The sequence below is a fragment of the Chanos chanos genome, chromosome 4, assembly GCF_902362185.1.
Source record: "Chanos chanos chromosome 4, fChaCha1.1, whole genome shotgun sequence".
In the NCBI taxonomy this organism is placed as follows: Eukaryota; Metazoa; Chordata; class Actinopteri; order Gonorynchiformes; family Chanidae; genus Chanos; species Chanos chanos.
Genome location: NC_044498.1, coordinates 22,551,105 through 22,577,945, shown reverse-complemented (window position 1 = coordinate 22,577,945; position 26,841 = coordinate 22,551,105). Strand labels below are relative to the sequence as shown.

At 38.8% G+C, this 26,841-nt stretch overlaps 1 protein-coding gene across 1 annotated transcript; it reads left to right on the top strand.

Moving 5' to 3' along the window:
* The first annotated feature begins 10,607 nt into the window (after window positions 1-10,607).
* Window positions 10,608-19,757, top strand: krt222 (keratin 222). The gene is made up of 12 exons (XM_030772184.1): window positions 10,608-10,634; window positions 10,775-10,987; window positions 14,911-14,993; window positions 15,233-15,386; window positions 15,862-16,083; window positions 16,231-16,353; window positions 16,748-16,971; window positions 17,472-17,502; window positions 18,392-18,399; window positions 18,552-18,679; window positions 19,118-19,220; window positions 19,544-19,757. The coding sequence occupies exons 1-12, from the start codon at window positions 10,608-10,610 to the stop codon at window positions 19,755-19,757; spliced, it is 1,530 nt and encodes a 509-aa protein (XP_030628044.1).
* Window positions 19,758-26,841: the final 7,084 nt, after the last annotated feature.

The following is a 26,841-nucleotide window of genomic DNA, read 5'->3' as shown; positions in this document are numbered from 1 at the left end:
ACGTCCTCAGGGGGCCTTTCTTATAAATTCTCAGTAATCTTATGCATGTTGGGATCGTGTAGTTTACAATTCTGAACGGGGCTTTTACAGTATCATTTACTTACAGAACACCACAATGGGCTTCGTGTCCAACATCACTCTTCAAACAAGCATTCTAAGACACAATGGTAATCATCATCAGAACAGAAACTGACCTCATGTTCCCTGTGGGAAGTATTAAATATTTAAATATTGCTCGTTTTTGGCGTATGCTGCTTTGTGGCATCAACAAAGCATCAGGTGAATGAACCTTTCCTGACAATGAGCCAGAAAATGAACAGGTTGTGCAAATATTGTAGAGCCTGTCACAAACAACAGGGATCAGTGAAAAATTGCATTTATCGTTTTTCTCCTCCATTTGTTTCCTATCTCTTACTGTAGTTTGTGTTATCTACACACTCATAGTCATCTGACAGAGTATAGAGAGATAAGCCACAGCATTCCAGCCGCCCCTTGTTCTGCATGCTTGTCATGTTTATCGCTTGACACACCGGTGCGTCTGGAAAGTGTTTACTAGAAACACAGAATGACAGATGAAAAGTGCTTTTAAAAAAAAGCTTGTACTGTTAAAGCAACAAGCTCAAACTCAGTTTTGCACGTCAAAACTAGCTGGGATGTTTGTTGACAAACTCTGTGTCGGCTTGGAAAAGTCAAACTTGTAGGAACTAGAAAAGAAAAGAAAGGAAAAAAGAAAATTAAAACCGCAAAAAGCAGAGAATTATTTTTAAGCAAAATGCCATTTTGAACCCCCCCCGAGGGGCATGTTATGTTCAGAACATCTTCTTCTTGAGGTTTTTTTTATACCACAATTCTGGAATCATGTAAAGATCCTGTTAGAGTTTCTCTTGTAATGGTCTTCAAATGGCAGTAACCCAATGAATTTGAAACATTGATATTCACATAGAGAAGGTTTGTGTGCCAGTTTAGGAAAGAAGAGGGAGAAGAAAACACACACACACACACGAATGTACACACAGAAAAAAAGAAAAAAAAAACTTAATCAAAATACGAAAAATCTAATGCTGCAGTAGACTTTGCAGATTTTTTAGACTTTCTAGACCTTAGATTTGCTTTAACTCATGATCTAAACAGAAAGCTGTAGCCATGTCCTTCACAGCACACACTAGATTTTTCCTTTGATCACACGTACATGAATCGTCTAAGTCGGAGGCTGTGATTACAGCATATTAGGTTGCACAGGGAGCAAGTGGCGTTTTGTTATTATTTAGCATATATTCATGACACACAATTATGCTTATGCATTGGAGAGAAACAGTAGGATCCAATGGATAGAGCTGACCTATTCGCTTCTAAGTGGAAGAAAATGTCAGTAGCTACCTGACCACAGAACGTCTCAGTGTCATCTCTGTTGTGAAAATGTATTTGCACGTTTCCATTTGCCAGCAGTCCCGATCAGGGGCTCCACTTGAAATTTTGGGCCCTATGAAAGAATATAATATTGGGCCACCAAACTAATAATAATAGTGTTCAATGAAGGCCCCCTGTCAGTGCTGGGCTCTTGCATTATTCCTACCCCCCCCACCCCCTTACAGTACCCTGGTCCCGATACTGTAATAAGAACTGTCTATTAGAATACGGAGGGGCAAACTGGATCCGTTGGGGCAGGCGTTGGTAGCCCCGTCACCCCCTTTCTGTTATATCAGTGCCAAGGCACCTGAGAGTTGCACAGTAATATCCAAGTTCATGAAATATTACTACTGATATTTTCAATGTTCGCAGGTTCCCACGTAAAAATGAAGTATATTTTAATGGACTAAAAATGTACTTTAATATCAGCAGGTACATTTCTAGCACATTATTAGTTTGTGTGCTAAATATAAGTGCAAAAAAGAAAATTAAATTACAAATGTACTAATTACAAGTACATTTCTACCTCAGTAGTACTTCTGTGTACTTAATATAAGTACAGTAATTAGCACTAATACTTAAATTGATATTTAGTGTGTTCAGATAAAGTATACTACCCCAAAATACTAAACTATACTATATACTATATAATACCATACTAAAATGTGGATTCAGTGGATTTTCACATACTATTATCAAGTGTACTTAATGGCTGGCTTTTAGGAAATTTACTTTTGTCACACTTTCAGAATATGTTCTCATTGTCAGTGTAGCAGTTTTGAAGTGCTATGTTGACACACAATTAAGGTGTATTACAATGTATTTAAACATACTTGTTTCTAACTGGGGTGGCACGGTGGCACCGTGGGTAGCGCTGTCGCCTCACAGCAAGATGGTTTCGGGGTTCGGTTCCTGGCCAGGGTCCTTTTTGTGTGGAGTTTGCATGTTCTCCCCGTGTCTGCGTGGGTTTTTTCTGGGAACTCTGGTTTCCTCCCACAGTCCAAAGACATGCAGGTTAGGTGAATTGGAGACACTAAATTGCCCTTAGGTATGAATGTGTGTGTGAGTGTGTTTGTCTGTGTGTCTGCCCTGCGATGGACTGGCGATCTGTCCCGGGTGTTTCCCTGCCTTTCGCCTTATGATAGGCTCCAGCACCCTCTGCAACCCTAATCAGGATAAGCGGCTTAGATAATGAGCGAGTGAAGAATGAGATGAGTGTTTCTAACTGCAACAAGTATACTTATATTCCAGGAACTTATATACTTATATTACTTATACTTATATTACTTATACTTATATTCCAAAATCTGTGGATGCTCCTCTTCCTTATATAACATGACATAGTATTTGCATATAACCTATGCACATCCTCCTGTACACTTTAAATAATGTCTAGATTACTTATAATACCCAGTACAGTGTAAATGCTATGTAAATAGATGTACTGTATTCTTTAAGGAATAATGACAAGAAAAAGAAATGTCTGTACATGTTCAGTAGGCCTACGAACGCAACCATTGTAGGCCTAACTACATAGTTAACGTCACCAAGACATAACATTTTCTTTCTTTCAACACTTGCAGATTGCATTCGTTTGATGACCTGAGAGAGGAAAACATAGAATAGTACACAGATTGTTAAAAATACAAGTACACATAGGAAATATTATGATAAACAGAGAAAATATAAATTCATTCCGCAAACGAACGAGACGCGAGGTGAACAATGCTCAAACAACGACTGCTGGAGAGAGACTGAGGATCTGTGAAATGACGGGAGGCTACAGCAGAGTTCTGAGTAACAGAGTTCTGTTGCTGTTTGCTTCCTGGTTTGTACAGGGCATGCTGGGAGTTCCGCTGTGCTTAAAGAGTTCTTGCTTAATAAGGAGATTACTGTCCTGTAATATGTTATTTGCATGTGCTTGTTATCTGCAATTTATCTAGTGAGGGAATGAAACATGTGTGTCACCGTTTGGAAGTTGACTGGTGCACATGCATATATAGCAGTGGTGTACTTCAATTACACTGGCTCTGTATACTGAGAACTGTTTTCTTACAGTTGCGGCATCAGACAGCTTCTTATCAGTTATAATCAACCGAGTGAGTGTCAAATTCGCAGCAAAGAACTCTGTGATGTATGTATTTATACAGTAAATTAAAGTATACTTAACATGTGTTTTCCACACATTTTGATAGAATTACAAATATATTTTCTACATATTACAAGTGTATTAACAGTTATCTGAAAGGTACATTCAAATATGCTTAAAATCGAAACAAAGTACGTTTTTAAAAAGTACAAATTTAGTAAAAAAAAAAAAAATAGACGCACATGAGTATATTCAAGGGCATCTTAATGGTGTCTCAAAATAGTACAGTTAGTACACTTAGTTGTATTTAAGTATATCTTTAACAGCACTAATGATATATAATTAGCATACTAAGTACATAATTATTAAATCGAAAATAGCACACTTTAGTACACTGATCATGAGTACATGGAAAGTATACTCAAATTAGGTATACTTCAGTGTACTTTTTTCACCTACGTTGGCTTTATGTGGAATGAATGCACAACCATGTAATGCATCATGCACTGTCTCTCTAGTGCGGAGGTATATAGTTATAAACGGATTTGTTCAATGCTTTATCAGAAAGGTCTTGTGTTCTTCCATAAGTCATTTGGAGTAGTTCACTGATGTAGTATGATCATAACGAGTTGCTCTGAGGCACTATGAGTCATGAGTAGTCAGACGTGAAGGACGATTTCACTTTTTGCCTTTGAGACTAAGAAGACAGTGTCACAGTGTCATGTCACATTAATGATTAAGGCCTAGGCCTAGGGACACAGTAATTTTATATCCCCAGGCTCTTTACAGCCTTCTAATGTGGAATAGCCTTATCTTCCACTCAGAAAAATCCTGTCGGGCATAAATGTACATAACACTGAGAATGGGGATTTTTAGCACTTTTTTTTAACAACACATTTTTAAATGTATAGGCCTTTATCCCTCTGTTACCCTCAGTTCAGGTGTTAACTACCTCAGGTTGAGTGTCACTGTTTGAATGTCAGGCACTTTGCCCTTGAAAACATGTCCAGTTAGCAGTGCTACTTTATCAGAGGTATGAATCTTAGAAGTAATTCTGGAACAAAAGGAACCTTAATTAGACAAATAATTGTGGATCTCTTTTAAACATTGTAATAAACAAATACCTAAAACAATTCTGTGAACAAGACATTCCTCATAAGTGAATGTGTTCTATACTCCTTACTATACCCAAGGTGATTCCTCTCAGTAGTCCCACACCAGAGAGATTTTAATTTTATTTAGAGCAAAGGATTTCATCATAAGCGCGACCCGGTCCCGGATAAGCGGCAGAAAATGATATGATATGATATGATTTCATCATAGCCACCTCAAGGCAAGAGGTGTAAAACCCATTATCATATCAGCACAAGGAAAATATGTTTATATAATCATTTTGGACTAAATGTTGACTAACAACCCACTGTTTCCACAGAATGTTTCACCACCATTTAAGAGAATATACATGCGGTGCTGACTTCTGGGCAAGTGACTACATGTCTCTGCTCATTACTAGGTTTAATTAACTCAGGTTCATTTGAGCGGCTTGTCGTGAGACCACATTGTTTCTGTAAGGGGGCCAAGAACAGGCTAGGCCACATTCTCCTGATGCACTGTCAAGGGAATGAACCGTTCCCTGTCTCTCAGACGAGACCTGTAAGGGTGGTGTCTGTTTGGTTCCAGACATTACTGTGACCGTCACACCGTGTTGATTTTTCAAATAGGGGGATCACCAGGGCAGAGCCTCCATTTTCTTCCTTGTTAAGGACGGAAGGAACGTGAACAGGTGGGTGTGTTGTGGTAAGAGTCAAAGCCAGGCCCGTATTGGTTTACTTTACGATGATGTTATCTTGAATGTTGGCTGAGTCAGTCAACTCTTGCTCGTACTGGTACAACTTTCCCACTAATCGCTTGTCCAGTTATGAGAATAAGTTCACCCCTGTGCCAGCACTAGTGCCTCTAGTGGTCTGAGATTTGACATATTCACAGACAGTGAGTAAAAGAGCATGTTTGTGTTTTCCTCTGTGCCATTTCAGACAGTTATGGTTTCCTTCAATGGATATCTTGCAGTTTCACGTGATTGAGCAATTAATAATCATGCATTCCTTATTGGTAGTAAATGGGTTTTTTTCTCTTTTTTTCTCTTTTGTCAGTGAAGATGTGATTTAATTTTTATCTTATATTTTTGGAGTGCTGTTGTCAGATGAACAAAAATGCCTGCAGGTATGGAGTGGTTTTAGGGGAAAAAAAACTGACAGAAAAAAGAAAACAAATCTCTACCTGATTCTTGGTTATGAGCATAATTTAGGAAAAGTTTTCATATATACATGTACAGAACCTAATGTGTCATTTAGGTACCATGCATAAAGCATACAAAAAAGCATTTTCACTGCAATAGATTTTTGCTTGTTTGTTTGTTTGTTCATTTGTTTGTTTTCTTGGACAACATACAAGAACAAAAGGCAGAGGAAAAATCGTTTATAGATGTTGTTAGACAGAACTAAACCTGTGAGACAGGCAAATGTTTGTGAGTTCTGTTTCTGAGTTTCCTTCATGGAAATTTTGATGACACCTTGCTGCCTTTCTCATATACTATGTGTGTGTGTGTGTGTGTGTGTGGGCTGGTCTGACTACCTTTACCAAGTTGCTCGTCAGTCTGATGCTTGCACATGCTGGCGCCTCAGCCACACCTTACTTATGGCCTGTAATGATGATGACGTGTTCCCAAACTGCATTTTGCTTAATAATACTAAAACTGTGGGAAAAGAGTTCAGTGGCTCATATTAAGGAGCCTGAGTCTTGGGTTCAGTGCATTAGCTCTGTTCCAATCATGAACAGAGAACTTGAAGCAGTGCTTGCCCTTGGGTCTGTTGAATGCAAGCTTGCAACTTGGGAGTGGCTTTTATCTGAGTGTTGTCAATTAGTTTGTTAATATACCATACCACACAAGTATGACAGAGTAAATCGCTGTCATTCTGCTCTTTGTTGATGAGTTTAGCTGAAGTTATGGGTGAACTGAATGGGCAGTTCCTGGAACTAAAACTACCCCAAAAGCCCTGAAGAGAACAGTGCTTCAATGGGTTTGTTGTAGATTGATTCTAACTGATACTAGTCGTTGTTTGAATCCAGTCATCAACAGTTGTTTTAATAGGCATGTTGGAACTATTGATTAGTAGGTTGCTTAATGGAAGAATTTACTCATTTTTTTCTTATGCAGTCTCAGTGGGAGGCTGCCAAGTGACTCATAACTTTCCTTAAGTGGCCTCTCCCTGCATAGTTGTAAGGTGTTTTGCATACTTGTAGCCAGGCGGCACTAATCAAAAGTGTCAGTGGTGAGAACTGTATATATAACTTAAATGATTTTGGAACCTCTAAAGACTAATGGCTTCTGAAGACCTGAGTCCATGCAGCACATCTCATGTCCGTGCTCATTTTTACGAAAATTTAACACTGGATGTGAGCAGCGTGGTGACAGCTAACGCTGAACCAAGTCATAAAGCAAATGATAACGAACTATTATGTAGACGATTGTTTGCAGTTCTGATTATGGCAGTTTAATTTGCGGAAAGTGTTTGAACTTGCACTTGGCAAGGAGGATGGAGAGAATTTGTACATGAGACATGCTATTGTTGTGCCATATCAGAGACAGAGTCAATCCATGCAGATGAAGTGAGAACATTAAGAAAGTCCTCAACAGTCTTGAAGAGTAAGGACAGTTAAAGATGTGTCAAAAATGTGTCGTTTGCCCTTGAAAAAATAGATCCGTTGAACCGCTGATGATGAAACAGCTGCCTCCAGTAATGAATGACATGTTGAATGGAAAAAGTTTTGAGTGCATAAATTTACCGTTGTTGATGAAAAACACAGAAGACTAAAAATCGAAGGTACTGACATGCTATAAGGTTAATTGTTAGAATGGGCTCATAAGTCAAAAAGGGTGGACTTCCCCTTTGAAGTTCTCCCATTTGATCTGTAAATGATCTGTGACAGCTTGGGTATTTACCAGTGAATTGGTTGTCACTGTCACTAAAAAGGTTGCTTCTGAGCTAATTTTTTTATGTCACTGGGGCACCACACACTCACTGGTGAATAACACTTGTGTTTACAGTTCATTTAATTAAGATTAAACAACTTTCGATCTAAATAGACTCTGAGCTTACAGCATTTTTAGACTGAATGAGCAAATTTACTTAACAACATTGTATGTGTGATCAGAGTGAGAGATCAGAGTGAGAGCAGTCCAACAAAGTGAAATGTGTTTTTCCAGCATCAAATAATTGATATTGGATTTATTTGATTTGATTTATTTCATTGTTATTTTGATTAATTTTATTTTACTGATTGAATAATTGTATATATTTATTGAAAACAACTTAAAGTGACTGACATGTGTAAACAGTATTTTTGATTGTGCAGCTACACCAAGCAATCACCTTAGTCATCCCTTGTGGTTTACCCAACTGTGTTTCTTTTTGTTCCTTTGCCAAGGGTACTGGCAGCACACAGTTTTTTCTCTGAGCTTTCTACTGTCTGTTCTTTCAGTGCTGACCTGTGTTAAAATATCCTTTCTCTATAAAGGACAGGTTTTGGATCAGTGAGGTTTTCAGAGTTGCTTGCTGACCAAGACAGTGCACAAATCTTTCTCAAAAAGCTTAAATCACTAAAAAAAACAAAACAATTTCCACTCCTGTCTGGGGTGTGTAATATTTATTTGAAGCCTTTGAAAACTCAGATGGGCTGTGGCTCCTTTTCATGTAATCCTCTATTTCCTGTGAACAAATCCATACACCATCTTATGCAAATATTGTGGATTACTGCATATACTTTCATCATCTCCCTGTTTCTATGATAACATCTCATGCTTTGAACCCAGTAAAGAACATGAATACCTGTTGCTATGGCTGAGATAACCATTTCATTGTACGGTGATCTTGTCAGCATGTGTTAGTACCTCCATAACATTCTGTTTTGTATTCTATAACATTCTGTTTTGTATTTCTATAACATTCTGTTTGTGTTTCCATAACATGCTGTTTCATATTTCCATAACATTTTGTTTTGTCTTTCCATAACATTCTGTTTTGTATTTCTATAACATTCTGTTTTTTTTTCCATACCATTTTGTCTCAGAAGAAGGGTGGCGAGCACCACACCCTATGTTATGACTCTGTTGTATTTGACATGCTTTTGGCAAAGCTTGCTTTCTAATTCCTAAATATTCATAAGACAAGTAAAGGTATCACCATAAGCCAACACACCATAATATAGGTACAAGAAGCACCTAGCATAGTCTAGGTTCCACAGCAGTTTCTAAATCCATATAGTTAAACAGATTTTTACTTAGAAGTCCTGTTGAAACATTTTACAAAACCATTAGTGCAAAAGTGAGATGTGGTAATGTTCATACCTTTTACTCATTACCTTTTGACAAATGTCTGACAGTAAACCTTCTTAAGCCTTAAGTCACTAGAACATTTTGTCTGCAGTAACCTGATTCATCTCACATCTGCAATAATCTGATTCATCTCACATGGCATTTACCTGGCATTTATGGGAGCAAATGGAAAAAAGCTTTAGGCAATTTTCCCACTTCAGTACGCCTAATATGAAATGGTGGCCAGATAAGCTCAAATATTCCTGTTTTCACATTTCACTAAAAAAACTCTCTTTTTCCTTAAATTCGAAGGACTTTCAGGTCCATTTTCCTGATATTTCCGCCAGGTTATCATAGCCATAACTTGAAATGGCTACCACACACTTTCCAGTCACCCAGTTAACTCATTCATTCCGTCACTCATTCCTCACCTCACTGCTTGTGCAAATTCCCAGTAACTAATTCACTGAATTGCAGAATCCTTACTCACTCAGTCATCACATAACCTGCCTCCAAAACTCATCTTATCCAATAATCACACACCCAATCACTACAACACCACCAACTCGACCTCTCTTGCTCAAACCTGTTATTACAATGCCACCCACCAATGTTCTCTCATCCACCATTCTCCTCTTACCCAATCACCGAATTGTTGCTCATTCATTGTCTAAACTATCCACTCACCTGCCAGTCGTGATGCATCCACTCACCAAATCCTTGCTGACCCACTCACTGGCCTCTGTTTATATTAGATACTGCTTACTGATTAACTCTGCAAAGTCACTATTACATTTACATTTAGATGACAGTATGACATTTGAACTACCATTTAATTACAAATTTTTAAAATACACTAAATTACTCTTCTTTTGCAGAAATTTGTGTCCTTAATATTCTTATGATTAAACATCAAATATGAATCGGACTCAACAACAGAGTCCAATGTGACAGGATGCCTGTACCAATTATGCTTAACATAAGTTTTGTAGTTTTATATAAATACTTAGCCCTTAAAGATTCTTCATATAAATTGTCTCTGAATGGGCTCCACTGAAATTTGAATTCATTTTAATCCCATGAAATGAGCAGTGAATTCACAAAGAAGTCTCTCCCTATTTTCCTCTTTTTTTTTCCATACACATTCTCACCATGTCCCTAAGCATAACTGTCAAAATAACTGAACATGTCTCAACCTCTCCCTGTCTTAGTGTGCACATGCACATGTGCAGTCACACACACACACACACACACACACACACACACACACACACATACACACACACACGCACACGCAAAAAAAAAAAAACGAGAGGGAGAGAGAGAAAAAGTGAAAGAGCATTTTGTATAGGAGACAATGCTAAGCTCATTGAAAATGTACTCAGTATTGTCTATCATACGTAAGTGGACTTTGGCTTTGGCTTTTCAAGGTTTACAACCAATGTATGTAACTGTTTATTGGTGCATCTGTTGGTCTGTGTGTGTGTGTGTGTGTGTGTGTGTGTGTTTGTTGGGGGGAGTTGTTGGGTAATCCAGGATCAGTGAACACAATGGACTCTGTGGAACTCGTGATTTAAACAGTGTGGCCTTCAGCTCTGCTGCAGCTGCAGTATATTTTTATGGGCCTCACGCCTGGCACGCTTAGTGGCTGTTGACGCTGGCCTGTGAATGGTATCTCTCTCACAGGCCACCCTCTACTCTTTACAATAGGTAGAACCTGCCGGTAAACTTCAGGGAAAAATGTCGGAGTTGTTTGGTCTGGCTGGAGTCTGTCGCTCAAGATTTTGAAGGCCACGTCACTCTTGAGGTTAGTGATATTCCCGTAAACATTTGCCGAGTAAACAGCACTACGTTCCAGAATTAGGTGTGGTAAACTAAGAGAAGTGTGTTTGTGTGTTGCTCTGTAGTGGACCTGTGTGGACATGGAGATGGTGGGGGACCCACAGTGGGCCCTGAGGGGTCTGAATGAGCGACTCAGAAGTTTCCTGGACCATGTGGGTCATCTTCACGAGGCCAATCAGCAACTGGAGAGAAAGATATTGGAATGGGGGAGGAGGAACATCCCTCAGCCACATGACCGTGTGGCACAGGAGACGACAATGCAGGAGCTCCATTCACAGGTGACATGCCTCATAGCTCCACATCATAAAATTTTACACCTCTGATAACCCTAATAAAAAGACCCTTATCCTTGACCCTGAGTGGGCCAACACGAAACAAAACTCAATAACTGGTGCAAAAATGTGTATATCTGAACTGACAGACCGACCATTGCACCGAACTGCATTTGTACCCTGTCACGGCCACTTATCTCCAGTCTCAGAGATGTGAAAGCGATTATCCAAATGTCGGTAATCTCATAGAGGGTATTCGAAATGCTGTTAGATAGATATCTCAAATTTCACAGGTCAAATTTCAGAGATTAATACCTTGTTTATTTGGATGTATTGTTTAATTATTTATGAATTTCATTACTTAATTGTTACCAGCAAACAAAACAATTGCACGATACCTTGGAGAGTTAATGTAATACAGGTTCAACCCACACACCTTATTAACTCAGCTTAAACTGTTGCTTATGATATCTAAGACCAATACTGTTTTATTTTTTCACTATTAGTAGCAAGGAAAGAAGTCAGTGCAGTGCTGGAAATAGGGGTTAAATATGGCACACTACCAGTAAATTATGTGCTCGTTACAATCTTTCTACAGTGCATCACACGATTTTTACTACCTTTACCTCAGATTTAGACATTTAGACAACCATGCAAATTCGCTTGAAATTGCTGTAAAATGAATTTCACTGCACAGTTTACATGAGTCATTATGTACACTATAAAAATGTCACAAGATATCTCGCAGAGGACTTTGGACCACATGGTTTCAGAGCAATACCAAAAACATGTTCTTACCAAATGTCCAGCAGGGTTAGGTGATAAAATAGGAGACTGCTTTATTGCAAACAACTCACTCTCAGTATTGTTTGTTCTCATGGAGATGGGCAAGTGCACCTATAGTACCACTGTGATAACTACGATGATGCAAAGTTAGTATTAGACCACATGTTTATGACTCAAGATTGTCACCACACAAAACATACCATAACAGTGGCATGTCATAGCGATGTATCCAAGAGCATTAATGGCCATCCACAAACTGGCAAACAGGAAAGGGAAACGCATCACAATGTGAGCCATCAATACAACAAGATAGCAAGGTTAGCTGAATTAGCCTGTGGCTACAATATCACGATTTGTGTGGATGGAAATAACTCAAGCGATACTACCTTTACAAAGACAATATTATTATTTACTATCAGATGACTTTAAATCTTCATTTGTTTAAAGATTGAACTTTAAATGAGTATTCATAATGTGATGTATTTCACTTGTCGCCTCTTGGCCTTTTGACCAAGACCAATGCTGTGTTCAAAATATCCACTTGTCCACTCACTCACTCACTCACTCACTATATAGTGTTTGCTACATAGAACACTCACTAGGGGATAAGGGCAGACAGCTGTTGATACATTTCGGACCCAAGTTGGATGTTATGCTGCTACATACATATGCACCAGATATTCATAATTATTATCTCTGTCATATAAACAAATGCTAGAGCATATGCATCTGATTGGTCTGTAAAGACTTGCCTGTGCTTTCACAACACAGGCCGCAATGCATGATGGTCTGAGTCGATCGATGTAGGGTACAGCTTCTGTACACTACATTTTGCCGATTTTCTAGTGCACTAAATAGTGTTGTAAAGTAGTTTTACAGTTGAGCCAAATTAGCTGATGGCTGATTCACTATATAGTGCACTATATAATGAGTGAGTGGACATTTCAAACACAGTTCAAGTGTTATAACAGTTCTGATCAGTTTGATCAAAAGCACTTTTAGAAGATAGAACTGGCAGAGTGGCCTGAGTGATTTAGAGCCCAATATCATTGTTTACAGTCTCAAAGGGCTTTACATGGCCATAACAAACAAAACAGGATGGCACCCCCAACTTATTCCTCATAGCGGGCAAGAAAAACTCCCCGAAAACTTAGGTGTAACAGGGTAAAAATGGAAGAAATCTTGAGAAGGACCAAAGAGCGAGGAGACCCCCTCATGACCACACCTGGGAGGGAGACATTCACACTCATACAAGACATATTCATACATAAGCATAAGAGACATACACACATGCAGAAGATGAGGACGGAAAAGGAGAGCATTAGTGGGGTATCAGGACTTAATATAGCAAATAAAGAATGTAGCGCATAGATGCAGCAAAGCCAATGGCTGTGCAAGGTACAGGAGGAGCAGGGCACAGGGACAAACTCAAGCCGCTGACCTAAAGATGAGAGCCACATCTATGCAGCGACACACAGACAATAACCACTTACACAAAGAGAGGAGAATGGGTTGGTTAGACAGAACAACACGGTCGAGACAGGAATTAAAGGGGAGAGAGAGTAGAGAGAAACTGTGAGATTCTCATCTTAACCGGCAGAAACTAGACTAAACTATGACAAAAGAGCCGACAGGCAGAGACTGAGCGTCCCTACTAGTCAAATCAAAATTATATTATCCATAAGTTAGAGAAAATAGATAAGTCTTTAGTTGGGTTTTAAAGGTATCAAGAGAGTCTGCCTCCCGGATTTCTGTAGGTAGATCATCCCAGAGGAAGGGAGAGCAGTAGGAAAAAGCTTGGTAGTCAACAGACCTCTTTTTAATTCTTGGAACAACTAATAATCTAGCATTTAGAGAGCGTAGGGTGCGGTGGGGTGTGGGTGTGGGTGTGGGAGTGGGTGTGTGTGGGTTATAGGTTGTAATTAAGTCGGCTAGGTAGGCTGGCACAAGCCCACGTAGAATTTTACATGTCAGTAAGATATACTTCAAACTGCTATACCACAATACTGTACCCCACTATTATACCACACTGCTATGCCACATTGCTATAGCACACAGCTATGCCACTGCTGCACTGCACTGTTATACCACACTGTTTATACCACAACTGGTTCTTACCTACAATGCTATCAAGAGAATAGGACCTACCTGTAATGGGTCATCATTACATCCCAACACAACCATTTCACTGCTTTATCCAAGGACCTGCTGGGTCCATCACTATCTTTACTAAGATCTCATTCCCAAGAACTTGACTCTTACTTCTTGCAGCCCAGCGGTGGACTCTCCCATCAAAGTGAGAACCATAGAAACTCTCCCTATCTTCCTCCATCAGCTCCTGAGAACATTCTTAAACATGTCTAACCCACTCTCTATTCATTAACACCTCTTCTACTGCACACTGAAAACACATCTCTTCCAGACATACTTCAGCATCTCTAACCCAGTCGCTCCTGACTAACACCTCACCCCTTCATTCCCAAAGAAAACCTATACACATGTAGAATTTGCTATCGGCTCTTTTTAGTAGAAAGGTTCTATGGCGCTATGAGAGGAAAATATTGTTGCTGTCCTGCTCCATTTGACTTCTCCTAAGTTGTTTTCAATAAGAATATCTGGGAAATAAACAAAAACCCTATCCGATAAGTTACTTTGAATTTTCTGATTGTATTCAGCTGAGATAATTACTCTTTATTTTTCTTTCAGTTATTCTTGCCCAGTTCTTTGTCTTTATTTTGTTGTAATTTGACATTCCAAAATACAACACATTCATTAGTAATTTATTGCAGACAAATCCATCACTACGATGTCTCCTTAAAGGCATGACATTCCAGAGTGGAATGCAATAAACACAGAAACACAGAAAACATAGAGAAATCAGTAGTTTTATGTTACAAAGTTATTAAATTGATGTATTTTGCAGTAACTGTCACTGTATTTGTGTTGTTAGGCATATCAGTTGATTCAGTATCAACACATTCACTGTAAATACGCGTATCGATGGTGTGTAATATCTAAACTGAACCATCAGACAAGTGGAATTCACTCAGCCTTTGTGATACTTCCAGACAGTATTCATAATGTGTACACTCCCAGTGTTGTGTAAGTCAGCGTGACGTTGTCAGTTGTGTTTGTTTTGACAGGTTACCAGGCTGCTGGTGGAAAATGCCAGACTTGCTCTCTATACAGATAGCATGAAAACAGAGGCATCCCGACTTCAGACGAGGTGACATCATCTGAGTGCTACACTTGTTACAATTAACCTATTCATCTCATCTTAAATCAGCTTTTTCCCCCTTCTCTTTCTTTCTTTCTCCCTCTTTTTATGAAAGAATGTGAGGCTTTATTTGAAAATTGTATCGGTCATGAGTCATAGAGCATGACGAAACAGTCCCAGGTCAATGGGCTCAAGTACTATAGCGTATGACCATATTTAATAAGCTGGTATTATATTCCCATAAACAGGTGGGAGGCAGAGAAGAGGTTGACGAGGAGTCTGGAGCAGCAGGTGGTGCTCCTTAGGGAGAAGAAGAGAGAAACATATCAGGCTAACACTCTGCTGGAGACAGAGCTGAGTGCTGCTGAAACCGACTTACAGCACATGAACGACGAGTATCAAGTGAGTTTCAAAATCTCTCCGTGTACAGACACCCTCCCCTTCCTTTATAGTGTTTAAACAAAAGTGAAATGAAAGTGAGTGGTGCAGAGCTGGCACACAGACAATTTCGGGCAGGGCCAGCAAGCATTTATGAGAAGTGTTTCTACATGAGTCACTGGACTCTGTTGTGTCGGCAAATGACCTCAAATCCCAAGAGTCTTATGATAAGAAGTGTGGCTTGGTCACACTGATCACACCCACCAGACCTGCTGTTTCTCACCGTCTCTCACGCATAAGCTCCTGCTTTCTCTTTCTCTCGCTCCCTCCCTCTCTTTCTCTCTCCCTCTCTCTCTTTTTCTCTCCCTCTCACGCCCACGCACACACAAAGACACGCTCTCCCTCTGTAGCAGTCTCTCATACTTTCTTCTATCTTCTCTTCCATTCAGTATCATGGCCTAAAACACTAATCAACTCTTCTCGCTCTGCTTGGGAACAGGCATCATGGGAAGAGTTGCTGAAGCAGCAGAAAGACGTCCTAGCAGCGTTGTCTGCTGAGAGAGTGGACCACAAATATGGAGATTACAATCACAGCAACACACAGTGTGATGGTTATGATCCAGCCCCCAGTTCTCCAAACTCAGCCATACATCATAGTCTAGATCTGGAACTAGCTCAGTCCAGCGATACAGTGAACCTGACGGGAGCAGCCCTTTCACAGGTACACAGTGACAGGTATAAGTGTACGTTACACATAACCCACTCTACTCAATACACTTGCCTGAGTGACGTGTGTGTGTGTGTATGTGTGTGTGTGTGTGTGTGTGTGTGGCTGTGTGTATGTGTGTATGTGTATGTTGTGTCACAGGATGGGGGACTGGCTGAACAGACACAGGAGCAGACTGCTCTGAGGGAGGCCCAGGAGGAGCTTGTTGAGGTCAGGAAACAATGGCATAAAATACAGGTGGAGATAGAGTCACTGCACGCTCAGGTTGGTCCACCCCCCTCCCAAAAAAAATAAAAAATACGCACGCACACACACATGCACACACACACACATGCGCACACAACCGTGCACACACACACAGACACACATGCACATTGTCTATTGTAAAATATATGTATACACATTGATAAAACACACATAAGTACATTTATATAAATACAACTTGTATGATCTTGTATGATATCTATGTATGGTCTTAATCACAATATATAAAATCTTTGATACAATACTGTCCTATGGCCAGTTTTTAAGGTTTTTTAACGAATCATGAAATGTCATTTTCTGAAACTCTTGTTAATGTTGCATACTGGGTTCAGACAGTGTGATATTGCTTAACTGTCCACAATGCCTGAGTACCCCTGTCAATCTTGTCCTGCAGGAGAGAGGTCTACAGAGCACGCTCCACCACAACGAATGCCAATATTCCAGCCAACTGCACGACCTAGCACAGAAAGCGCAGCGTTTGGAGACAGAGCTGGGGGAGGTACAACAGAACCTGGCCAATCAGCAGCAAAGTCACACCCACCTTCTCAACACCAAAATGAGGCTGGAGCAAGAGATCGCCACCTACAAGAAGCTGCTTGATTGCGAAGAGAAAAAGTAAGGAGTTTAGGTGAACACAATCCCACGCACACATACACACACACACACGCACACACGCACACACACACACACACACATACACACACACATGCTCACACATATAAATGCTGTGTAAATATACAGACACATCATGCAAACACACACACACACATATATAAACATACATAGAAAGTACAAACACTCACACAGATACAAACATACTTAAATCAAGACACACTGTACCAACACACCAAAACACACACACACGCACACACACACACACACACCCATGCACGCACACATTAATGCTGTGTAAATACACAGAGACACACCATGCGAACACACACAGACACACTGTGCAAACATAATTAACATGCAGTGTGAAAATGTTCAGATACTCTCATATAAGGAAATGAAGGCAGGGCAAACTGGAGAAAAAAATATGTAAAATCTGAATGTGTAAATCCTGAATATACGTGCATATTGGTTTTTGGTTTTTGGAAATTAATTTCACTTTGACGTCACCCTTGCGTGGATGGTGGTCAGAAGAAAGTATGATACAACTACTTCACACGAATATGATTTTTCATAGCTGACAAAATCAATGGATAGTATGAATGAATGCACAATTAATCTGGGTGTGTGCATGGACAAGTACAAAGGCATTAATTGGTTAGAGGATAAAGATGCATTTGAGTGGAAAATTGGTCATGTCATACTGATGGATTGTTTTTGTTTTTTTCAAATAAAATGTTGTAACCTGCCTGTTTGACAGATATCGGCAAAGATTTGTATCACCTCTGTTCAAACATTCAAATTAATCTTTGAAAACACCTGCAAATTGGCAATTCTAATTGCAGCCTAGTTTAAAATAAACAGCTTTTATAAAGAGAGACAATAGTGCTCCCCTCAAAATATAAGTTGCCTGATATGCCATTACTGCAATATTACAGTTCAGTAAACTATGCAATGTTTCAGTGTTAAATACTTAACATTGATGTGGGTTTGCTGTGCTATTCCTACTTGCTGTTGTCTCTTAGCAACTGGATTTAAAACACAGTTTAGAGATAAACAAACACTAAAAGAGGAAGTAGGCTGTAATTACATCACGTCACAAAGAAAATAAAATGATCATAAAAAATGAGCCTGTAATGTTGAACAATTATATAAGAAACTTATATCAGAATCACACTCCTTAAAGTCAAACAAAACGTTAAATGAGAACATTTGGCTGTATGGTACTAAACTTAGGACCACACATGATACCCGTAGATCTGCCAGGAATTGTGGACCAGTGCACAATAAGTCTTAAATTTGTACATACTTTTCTATATTTGTCCATATATACTTACTGCACACTTTGCTTTCTATACCATCAAAGTATCACTTCTTGAGGCTTTGTAATTTGATCATGTTGTACATCTGTATAGTATTTTTTTAGATGCACCAGTGAGTATGTTGAAGGAGATGCAATATGTCTGTTTTTAATAAGGAGACAGAAGTTTATATGAAGAAGAAATGATTTCATATAAAGTTAGTCGAGTTATTTTGAAATTCATCCTTTCATCTTTTTGTGTGTTTAAACCCTGGATTCTGGGTAGGTCTGGAGAAGAGCAGGATCAGGGTGTGTATGCTGATCCGCCTGGCACGGAGCCTAATTCCACAGAGACCAGAATAAACAGGAACTACCTCAGTCTGAAGAGGCCGAGCAGTCGGGTCATTCTTACAGGTAAAACAATAACTGGAGTCACACACTCATGACTACATGCACTATATACATTAATACACATGCTCTCCATTTAACTTCACTTATCAGTCTGACTGTGCCTGAATTACTGATAATATATGTCATATGGTACAATCTAGTTCCTGTTCGAGATTAACAAATTTGGTGTATTTACCAAATGTATGTGGAACTCTGAGTTCTCCGGTTTGTTTGTTGTACAAAAGCAGTCACAGGTAGACCCAGACATGTGCCGCACTCAATGATCACAACTCAACTTTTGTTTGCACTGCTTACTCACTCTAATTTTATGTGTTTTATCCAGCCAGCTTACAGACGAAGCCTACAGTAAATACACTCATTCGGAGTGTGACAAAAGCAGACACACACACACACACACACACACAGCCTGACATTGTTATATTTGGCTTTTGTGAATCACAGATCCAGGAGAGAAAAATGAAGGGGAACTTACCACAGTGAGAACTCAGGAGATGCTGGATGGGAACGTGGTTCAAGAGAACACAGAGGGCTGTGGCACTGTAGAGTGAGTGACTTACCAATCCACACGACTCTTCTACACCTTTATCTAAATAGGCTTACCACTACTAACTATCACTTCAATTTACAACATTATTATTAAACTATTGTGAGTGGGAAAAAATGACACCAATTCATTTTCTTGAGCCTTGAAATGAGGGTATCAAAAACACTCATTCTAAGCATAATGATAAAATTATTAGGAATCAAATGAATAACTTTTAGGCTTAAAGTTGTATTTTAAGTCAAATTTGTCATGAGGGTTCAGCAATACTTCTCTATGCTGACCTGAACTGGCACCTTTGTGTGTTCCCTATCTCTTTTCAAAAGAATGGAAAATGTCGATAAGGTGATCAAACAATGGGAAGACGCCTTTTTTAAGGTGAACCCAAAGCTGAGGAAGAAGTCTTCGGCCTTGCGCTTCGATGTGCAAATGAGCAAGCCTGAGGACGGCTGCGGACAGATGAAAGACGACAGCCCACCCAGTGTTGAGGTGTGTCTGGTGATGAAGCATCCTCATGGCATGCCCACTGCTGCTAAGTGACATCGTCATGGCAACTGCATCAACACTGAGTGGTACCTGGGTGATTATTTACCTCGAATACCTACACCTTACATTCTAACAAAAAATTATGAAGTTTTACATATCAGAGACAACATATTAGGACGTATATATTTCTAAGGAGACATAACAGTTTTTGTTTGTTTTTTTCTGTTTTTCTTTTGCGTCTCCCCTCACATGCTTTCCTGGTTAACTACCCTAATTCATAAATGATATGATATAGGTGATGAATATCATTGAGATGAGTATTGTGGAAAAGGTGGAAAAACAACATTTTGAAGTGTCATTGTAAGACTGTAGTGAGCCAATTCAACAAGCCATTATGATTTAGTAACAGTTGTGGATTCACAGTCTGAAAAAGCATTCCTAGATGACTCATAAGAAACAATGAATGTGTCTCCTCTGCACATACATTCTCCACAGTAAGGTATTTCCCTGTGTCAAGGGTAACAAAGGTAATTCCCACACAACGAAAATGCCATGCTCGTTCAAAACTAGAGGAGTAACAATGAGCACACCTCACTCATTCATGTCATGAACAAATACATTAGTCTGGTGTTTCAACAAATGATCCAGTCTTATACATTGCCTTCCATGTCTGCGGGAATCACTGAGGATAAAAATAGAGGTTTTTAAAAATGAAGAGATCATCTATTGAAAAGAATCCTTTAATTTGGAAAAAGGGATATTGTAAACATGAGTGACAGAAATTTCTGTAGGCTATTCTTTATGTTCATGGTTTATAAGAAGCCTGTCTTACAGTACAAGTAGTGCTAAATTCTCTCAATACCATCTCAGGTAGGAGGTTTCTGTTGATCCGTTTGAATTACAAACATTAAAGCGTTCAGGTAGAACTGCCCTGAAAAACCTCAGACATGCTCTGTTAACCGTGTCAAAGTTAAGTTCGTGTGACACTGAAATGCTGTTATAATTCTTCCTATTCATGCTTTTTTAATGCCCAAATTTTCATGTGTAATGATTCCTGATATGTCTCAGCTCAGTGACAACACAAACATGTAGACTTAGCTAAATATTACACAGCTGTCAGCTCTGACATTTGTGGTTTGGAACGTAACTAAAGAAAGAAAACTTCAGAGCTCATTTGTTTTGAAGTCGTTTAAAACTATTTGTAGGATAAAATCCTTCCATTCTTTTTGAAGGTTCTCCAGGAACCCTGTTTTTTTCACTGATTAATGAGATTTTTATCTCTCAGGTTGGCATGACAGCTGCATCTCGTTTTTATTAGTTATCAAAAACATAATACATAAATCTTTAGATGCACCGATGCATAAATAGAGGCTCTTCGGTCTGCCTGTGAGTTTATGAAATAATTATCCATCTTTTAAGGATTTTTTACACCAACACCTACTTCGCATGCAGTTTAAAATCATTTGAAGCCATTGTTTTCTGTTTATCACGCAAACCATAAAGGAATGGAAGAGAAACTGATGTAGGCTCGCATAACAGTGAGTTCTGACCCTGTGCATCAAAGAGGAAATAACCCAGCACATTCTGAAAGCCCTGAGGGTTTTTTTTTTTTGTAGAGATTAATTTGGTTGATTTTGTCTTACTATTTCATTTTATACTTATATTTTCTAGTACTATTTTTCAGTCTTATTTTGTTTTCGTGGTAACTTGTCTCTTCTTTTGTCATATACAGCACTGTATTCTCTTTCTCACTGATTCATTTTACCTCATATGTCTCTTTACTTCTTATATCTATAATGGTGTGGAGCACTGAACTGTTTGAATGGTGCTAAGGTAATAAAGTTCGTCATCATATTATTGCTGGCCATGCTGTTGTCATTACTACCCATATTTATTTTCTCCGGCAGGCAGAAACCAGATCTCTGTCAGATCACTGAGAAAAAAAACACCCATAACAACAATGTCGTATTTCATGTTCATTTTAAGTCAAAAAGAAATAAGCTTTTGATGTAGACATGTACAAAGCTAGTACTGAAAATGTAATGGGGAGTAGGAGTTTCTATACACGATTTCTGGTTTATGCAGTCTTAATTTATGAATTTTAGTATGTTGTAATTTTTCATGCTTGTGGTTGGAGGCATTTTTAGCATTTTGGCTTAAGTGTAGACTGACACTTACTTGATGAAATGGTTGAAAAGCAACATCATAATGCTGACTTGTTTTATTCTGTTCTCAAACATGTTATCTATAACACTTGCTAATCTGCCAATTTTAGCCTTAAAGATGACTGTTTCCATTTAGAGGTGGTGAGTCAAACTAAAAAAAAAAGGTTGTTCTACGTCTATCCTGTGTAGTGTTTTTTATATAACACAGGTGGCTCTAATGCTTGACAAGGAGAAGCCTATGATTTTGTCTAGCCTTACAGTCACTTTATTTCATTTTCACAAAACAATATTTTGCTCTGTTTTTCTGTTTCCTGGGTGACAAGATTGTTATGAAAGGTATCATGAACAATTGAAACAGGAACCACTAGGGGACAGTGCTGGGATGCCTGACAAGTCAAACCTATCACTGCAAGATGCACATTAGGATAAGGAGGGGTAAAGCCAAAGAGAACTAATTACAGTAAATAAATTAAATATAGTATTTAATTATAATGATATTTTCTTTGCTATAGTAAACAAATTAAACAAAGAGAAGTCATAAATTCAGATAATCTAGATGTACCCCTTTTCTGCCTTTTCTCCCTGTAAAGTCACTAAAATACAGCTTCATGCAGGCCAAACAAAGAAATGTCACATACAGTTCAGCCTAGCCTGAAGACTGGCTTGTTCAGTGAGTGTGCTCTCAGCTCAGGTCTGAACCATCTCTGCTGAAGGGTACTGATGAGCATGCTGGAGTGAAATACTCTTCTGCTCTTAAACCCTGTGTAATCCCCTTGGGGCTCTAGTCAATTATCGCTTTCTTCTTCTCAGAGCATGTTTGTTCCATCACACACACACACACGCACACCCCCCCACACACATACCCTTCCCAAACCATGACCCTCATAAGATCATAACAGGCAGGCAGATCTCCAATCAGACCAGAAGATCCTACAAGTAAGAGGGCCTCATTTAAGACGTGGGGGTCGACCTGCCTTGTCAGAGAGCATTACAGTCACTTGGTCACGGTGGAAAACGATGAGGAGCAAAGTGAGTGAAGAACATCACTCTAAACTGGGATTGTCATACCGGATGTTTGATCCCAAATACTGTGCTGCGTAATCTGGAAGGTGTGACAAAGATCATAAAAGCAGATTTGTTTTTACGATAATTTTTCAGAAAAATCAGTAAAACACAAATTTTGCATATGCTATGATCCGTATAGTGACGACACATCCTCAAAAGGCGGTTTCTTTCTTTGCCAACATTCTGTATCCTGTTTCTTTCTTTTACAACAAAGATACTGTTCAGCACTCAGTCATAAATACTGTACTGCACTGTAAAATCTGACAGTTGTGGCATACTCAATGGCTTTACTAAATCAAGCAAATGCATCTCTTAACTCGCTTAATTTTGTATAAATGAAATATGAATTAAGTTAGTAATATTTACGAGGTCAGTCAAGGCAACACATTTGCAATTACACTTACTAGGGCATTTCACATCATCAGCATAATCACTAAATGACAAATCTTTTCCATCCAACCCCTCTTCTCTTTGTATCACCCCAACCTAGAGCTAAAAGGCAGTCAGGTGACTGCTCCCCTGATGAACATTCCTGTTTAACATACCTGGTTAGATGCCAGGATCACAAATAGCTATGTGCTACAATATTAACACGATGCCTAATTCAGGACCATAACACTACGGTAGGGAGAGGTCTAGATTGAATCATGTGTGTGAATTAGCAGCTTAGCAAATGCCTGGAATCCCATTAGTGCCAAGCTGTACTGGTTAATGCCAATCAGATTCCTCTATAGCTCTCCTCAAAGCATAGCATAAAAAACAAACAAAAAATGCTATTTATAATGAATAATTTCTTTTTAGGTGTGCTGACTCAGACTGCCAAACCCAGTGCACACTCTTCTACTAAGAAACTCTTGCACAAAGGTTCTCTAGTTCATTTCTGATACTTTTTCATAGTTGCTGTGGCTATATACTTGTCCACTCAGACAAGCCATATCAAGAATTTTGTTGTTATACATCTTTGGAGAACCATCACTGTTATAGCAGAATAAGAAAAAAGTTTGATGAAAACAGTCATAGTGTTGGTGAGTAGAATGTTTTTGATCATAGAAGTAAACAAGTGACTGGTTAAATCTGATGTTAAATATGTTAAATATTGTGAGCTGCTTTCTTTTTCTGCAGTGCCATGAATAAGATGACTTCCTTTTCATCAGCTCACTTTTCCTCAGACGTCAAATTGAGTCTCAAGCCCTTTATCCGGCTTATGGTGAACATTCTCTCAGCCTGTTGACCCGCTCAACTCAGCCCAACATCTCTCTCTCTCTCTCTCAGTACTACTTTCTCTCTCTCTCGCTGTCCATCCACACTGTTTTACAATCACACTCTGTAGACCAGTATTGAACTGTCATATCTGACAAACTAGCACAACTTGACCAAAAGTTAAATTAATAACATCTTGGCATTCTTGATTTAAATTTGGACACTGTCATATCTGACAAACTAGCACAACTTGACCAAAAGTTAAATTAATAATATCTTGGCATTCCTGATTTAAATTTGGACACTGAATTTAAAAAAATATTTTAAAGTTAGGTTAAGCAGCCAGAATTTTGCTAAAGTACATCAACGCAGGTTTCTCATGTGGGCTATTGGACGATCATACCAAATAAATGCTTAATTTTAAGCTTTATAACGATGACATCATACAGTTCTTAAAGGCCATTCAGTTCATCAACATAAAGTAAAGATTACATTTTTATTTATTAAAAGTCTTCTCGTGTTTACTGTGTCCTGCGTCACGTGACGTCATGGCTGAAGGCTCTTGGGCGAAGGAGCATCGTTGCTGAGTAAGTAATCCTATTTGGGGTTGACAACTTGCCTTCTGGCTCCTCTACTCTGTGACAGTCTGTTTGTCCAGCCTCAGGTGACCACGGCATGAACATGGTCCTTTGCTCCTGATCACCGACTTCTTTCTGTCTGATTTTTATTTATTTTTTTCTAATTTGTCTTCGGTCCACCTCGTCACTGGAGTGAAAGACTCCAACGCTGAGGGAAACTGAATAACAATGTTGCTGGTGAGCTAAAACAAACAATCTCTGGTGAAAATGTGCAGATGGATTTATAGGACTTTCGGACACAACGGCTCTGAGAGTAAAGACATGCAGGCAAGTACCTTTGTTGTTAACTCTGGTTTTGCTGGTCTAATTGAAAGCCGTCCCTCAGATTATTAATGTCAGAAGCTTCTATTTATGTGCTGAAACTACAGTTATTAATGTGTTGTTATATTACAATTCCAACTAATTTAGAACACGAAAGCTTTGTTTACTGTTGCTGTTTTGGCCGGACTGATGCCCTAAAAGGCGTGGCTGATCTAAATCAAGTTGTACCTTAGCTGCCAAAGGCAGTATATAGCCACCATCGAAATTAATGAGCTCGGGGCTAAATGTGGCTGCCTGGCTCAGGACATCTCATGACGTCACAGAGTGCTCTGTCCTCAGAGGATTGGCGCTCCGTCTCCGATCAACACGCCGCTTACATCATTATAGCTATTTCGCCAGTTATTTAACTTGTCAGAGTTGCAAAGTCGACTGTAAATGTGTCTTGCGCAACATGAACTGGTTCTCCTTTTTAAAGGTTTGACTCTAACATTGAGTCAAGCTTGTCTGATAGTCATTTACTGAGACATTAGAGAGACAGAGTTTAATATAAAGTGTAGAGGTTAAGAATGTAATTATGCACAGTCCCTGTATTAATAAAAAACTGTAAAGAGACACGTTGTGTAAGCAATAAAAACACCTCTGCATATTCTTATTGCATATTGACAGTCATATGCAGTCATTTTAATTAATCAAATGAAAGTCATTACATTTTTACAATGCATCACATTTTACTCACTATTTAACAAACTCTTTGCCCTGTGTCACTGAAATATTCTTACATAGGTATTCACTGCCAGAGGTCATTTTTAGACAAACAAAGGAAACAGAAAACAGATGATCCAGGTGTATATAAATAGCCAGAAACCATGAATAACTATGAATATGAGCCCTGAACATCTTAAATGATCTGTGCCTTGGAGTTATTCACTTTCATGAAGAGGCGTGCTATTAAGCCAAAAGCTTAAATTAATTATGTATAAAACAACTCAACATGTCAAACAGCAATAATATCCCAACTGCTTCTTAACTATATATACTTTGTCACAGTATACAAATCTGTGGCATTAAAAACCACTACACTCCTGGCAGGCATAACATAGGGCAAGCTTCACACATCTTTACTTCTTGATGTGATATTTCAGTATAAAAGCTAAACATTTGAATGACAATCAGAATCATTCTATTCACTTGTGAAAAGATTTTTTAACACTTTTAAAGAGTTTGGCATTACCTTCGTACCATCGTATTTCAGCATTACCTTCTGATTCATTACTTGGTTGTTTACAGGTACTCTCTGGGCTTTGAAAATGAACTGGCCTTGATTTATCTTTAGTACAAAGAAACTAGGTCTGAGAATTAGTCTACATAGTTATGTGTTGAGTATGCCTGTGAAAATGGGGAATTGTTCTGCCCCTTGTGTTTTGGAGTATTGTTTGTTATCACATAGTCTGGAGGCTTTCAAAAACAGTATTATACGTTCAGATTAGATATTATGTGAGCATGTAAATGTTAAAATGCATAATATGCAGTTCTGTTATGTTTTATACAATTATATCTGTAGCCCCACAGTATGTATGCATTTGTTTAGGTACAGTATGTATTTGTTTGTTTGGTTGCTTGTATGTCTAGTCATTGATTCATACTTTCATTTATCAAGAAAAAATCTAATCACATCTTATATGACACAGGTTTGGGTGAGTCATCAACTGCTAATCTTTGACAGGTCTTCAGACCTCTGCACTTAAAAGAAATACTAGTTGCCTGTTTTGGGAGAGGTGGTGAGAAGAAGAAACCACATCAGATGTAGCT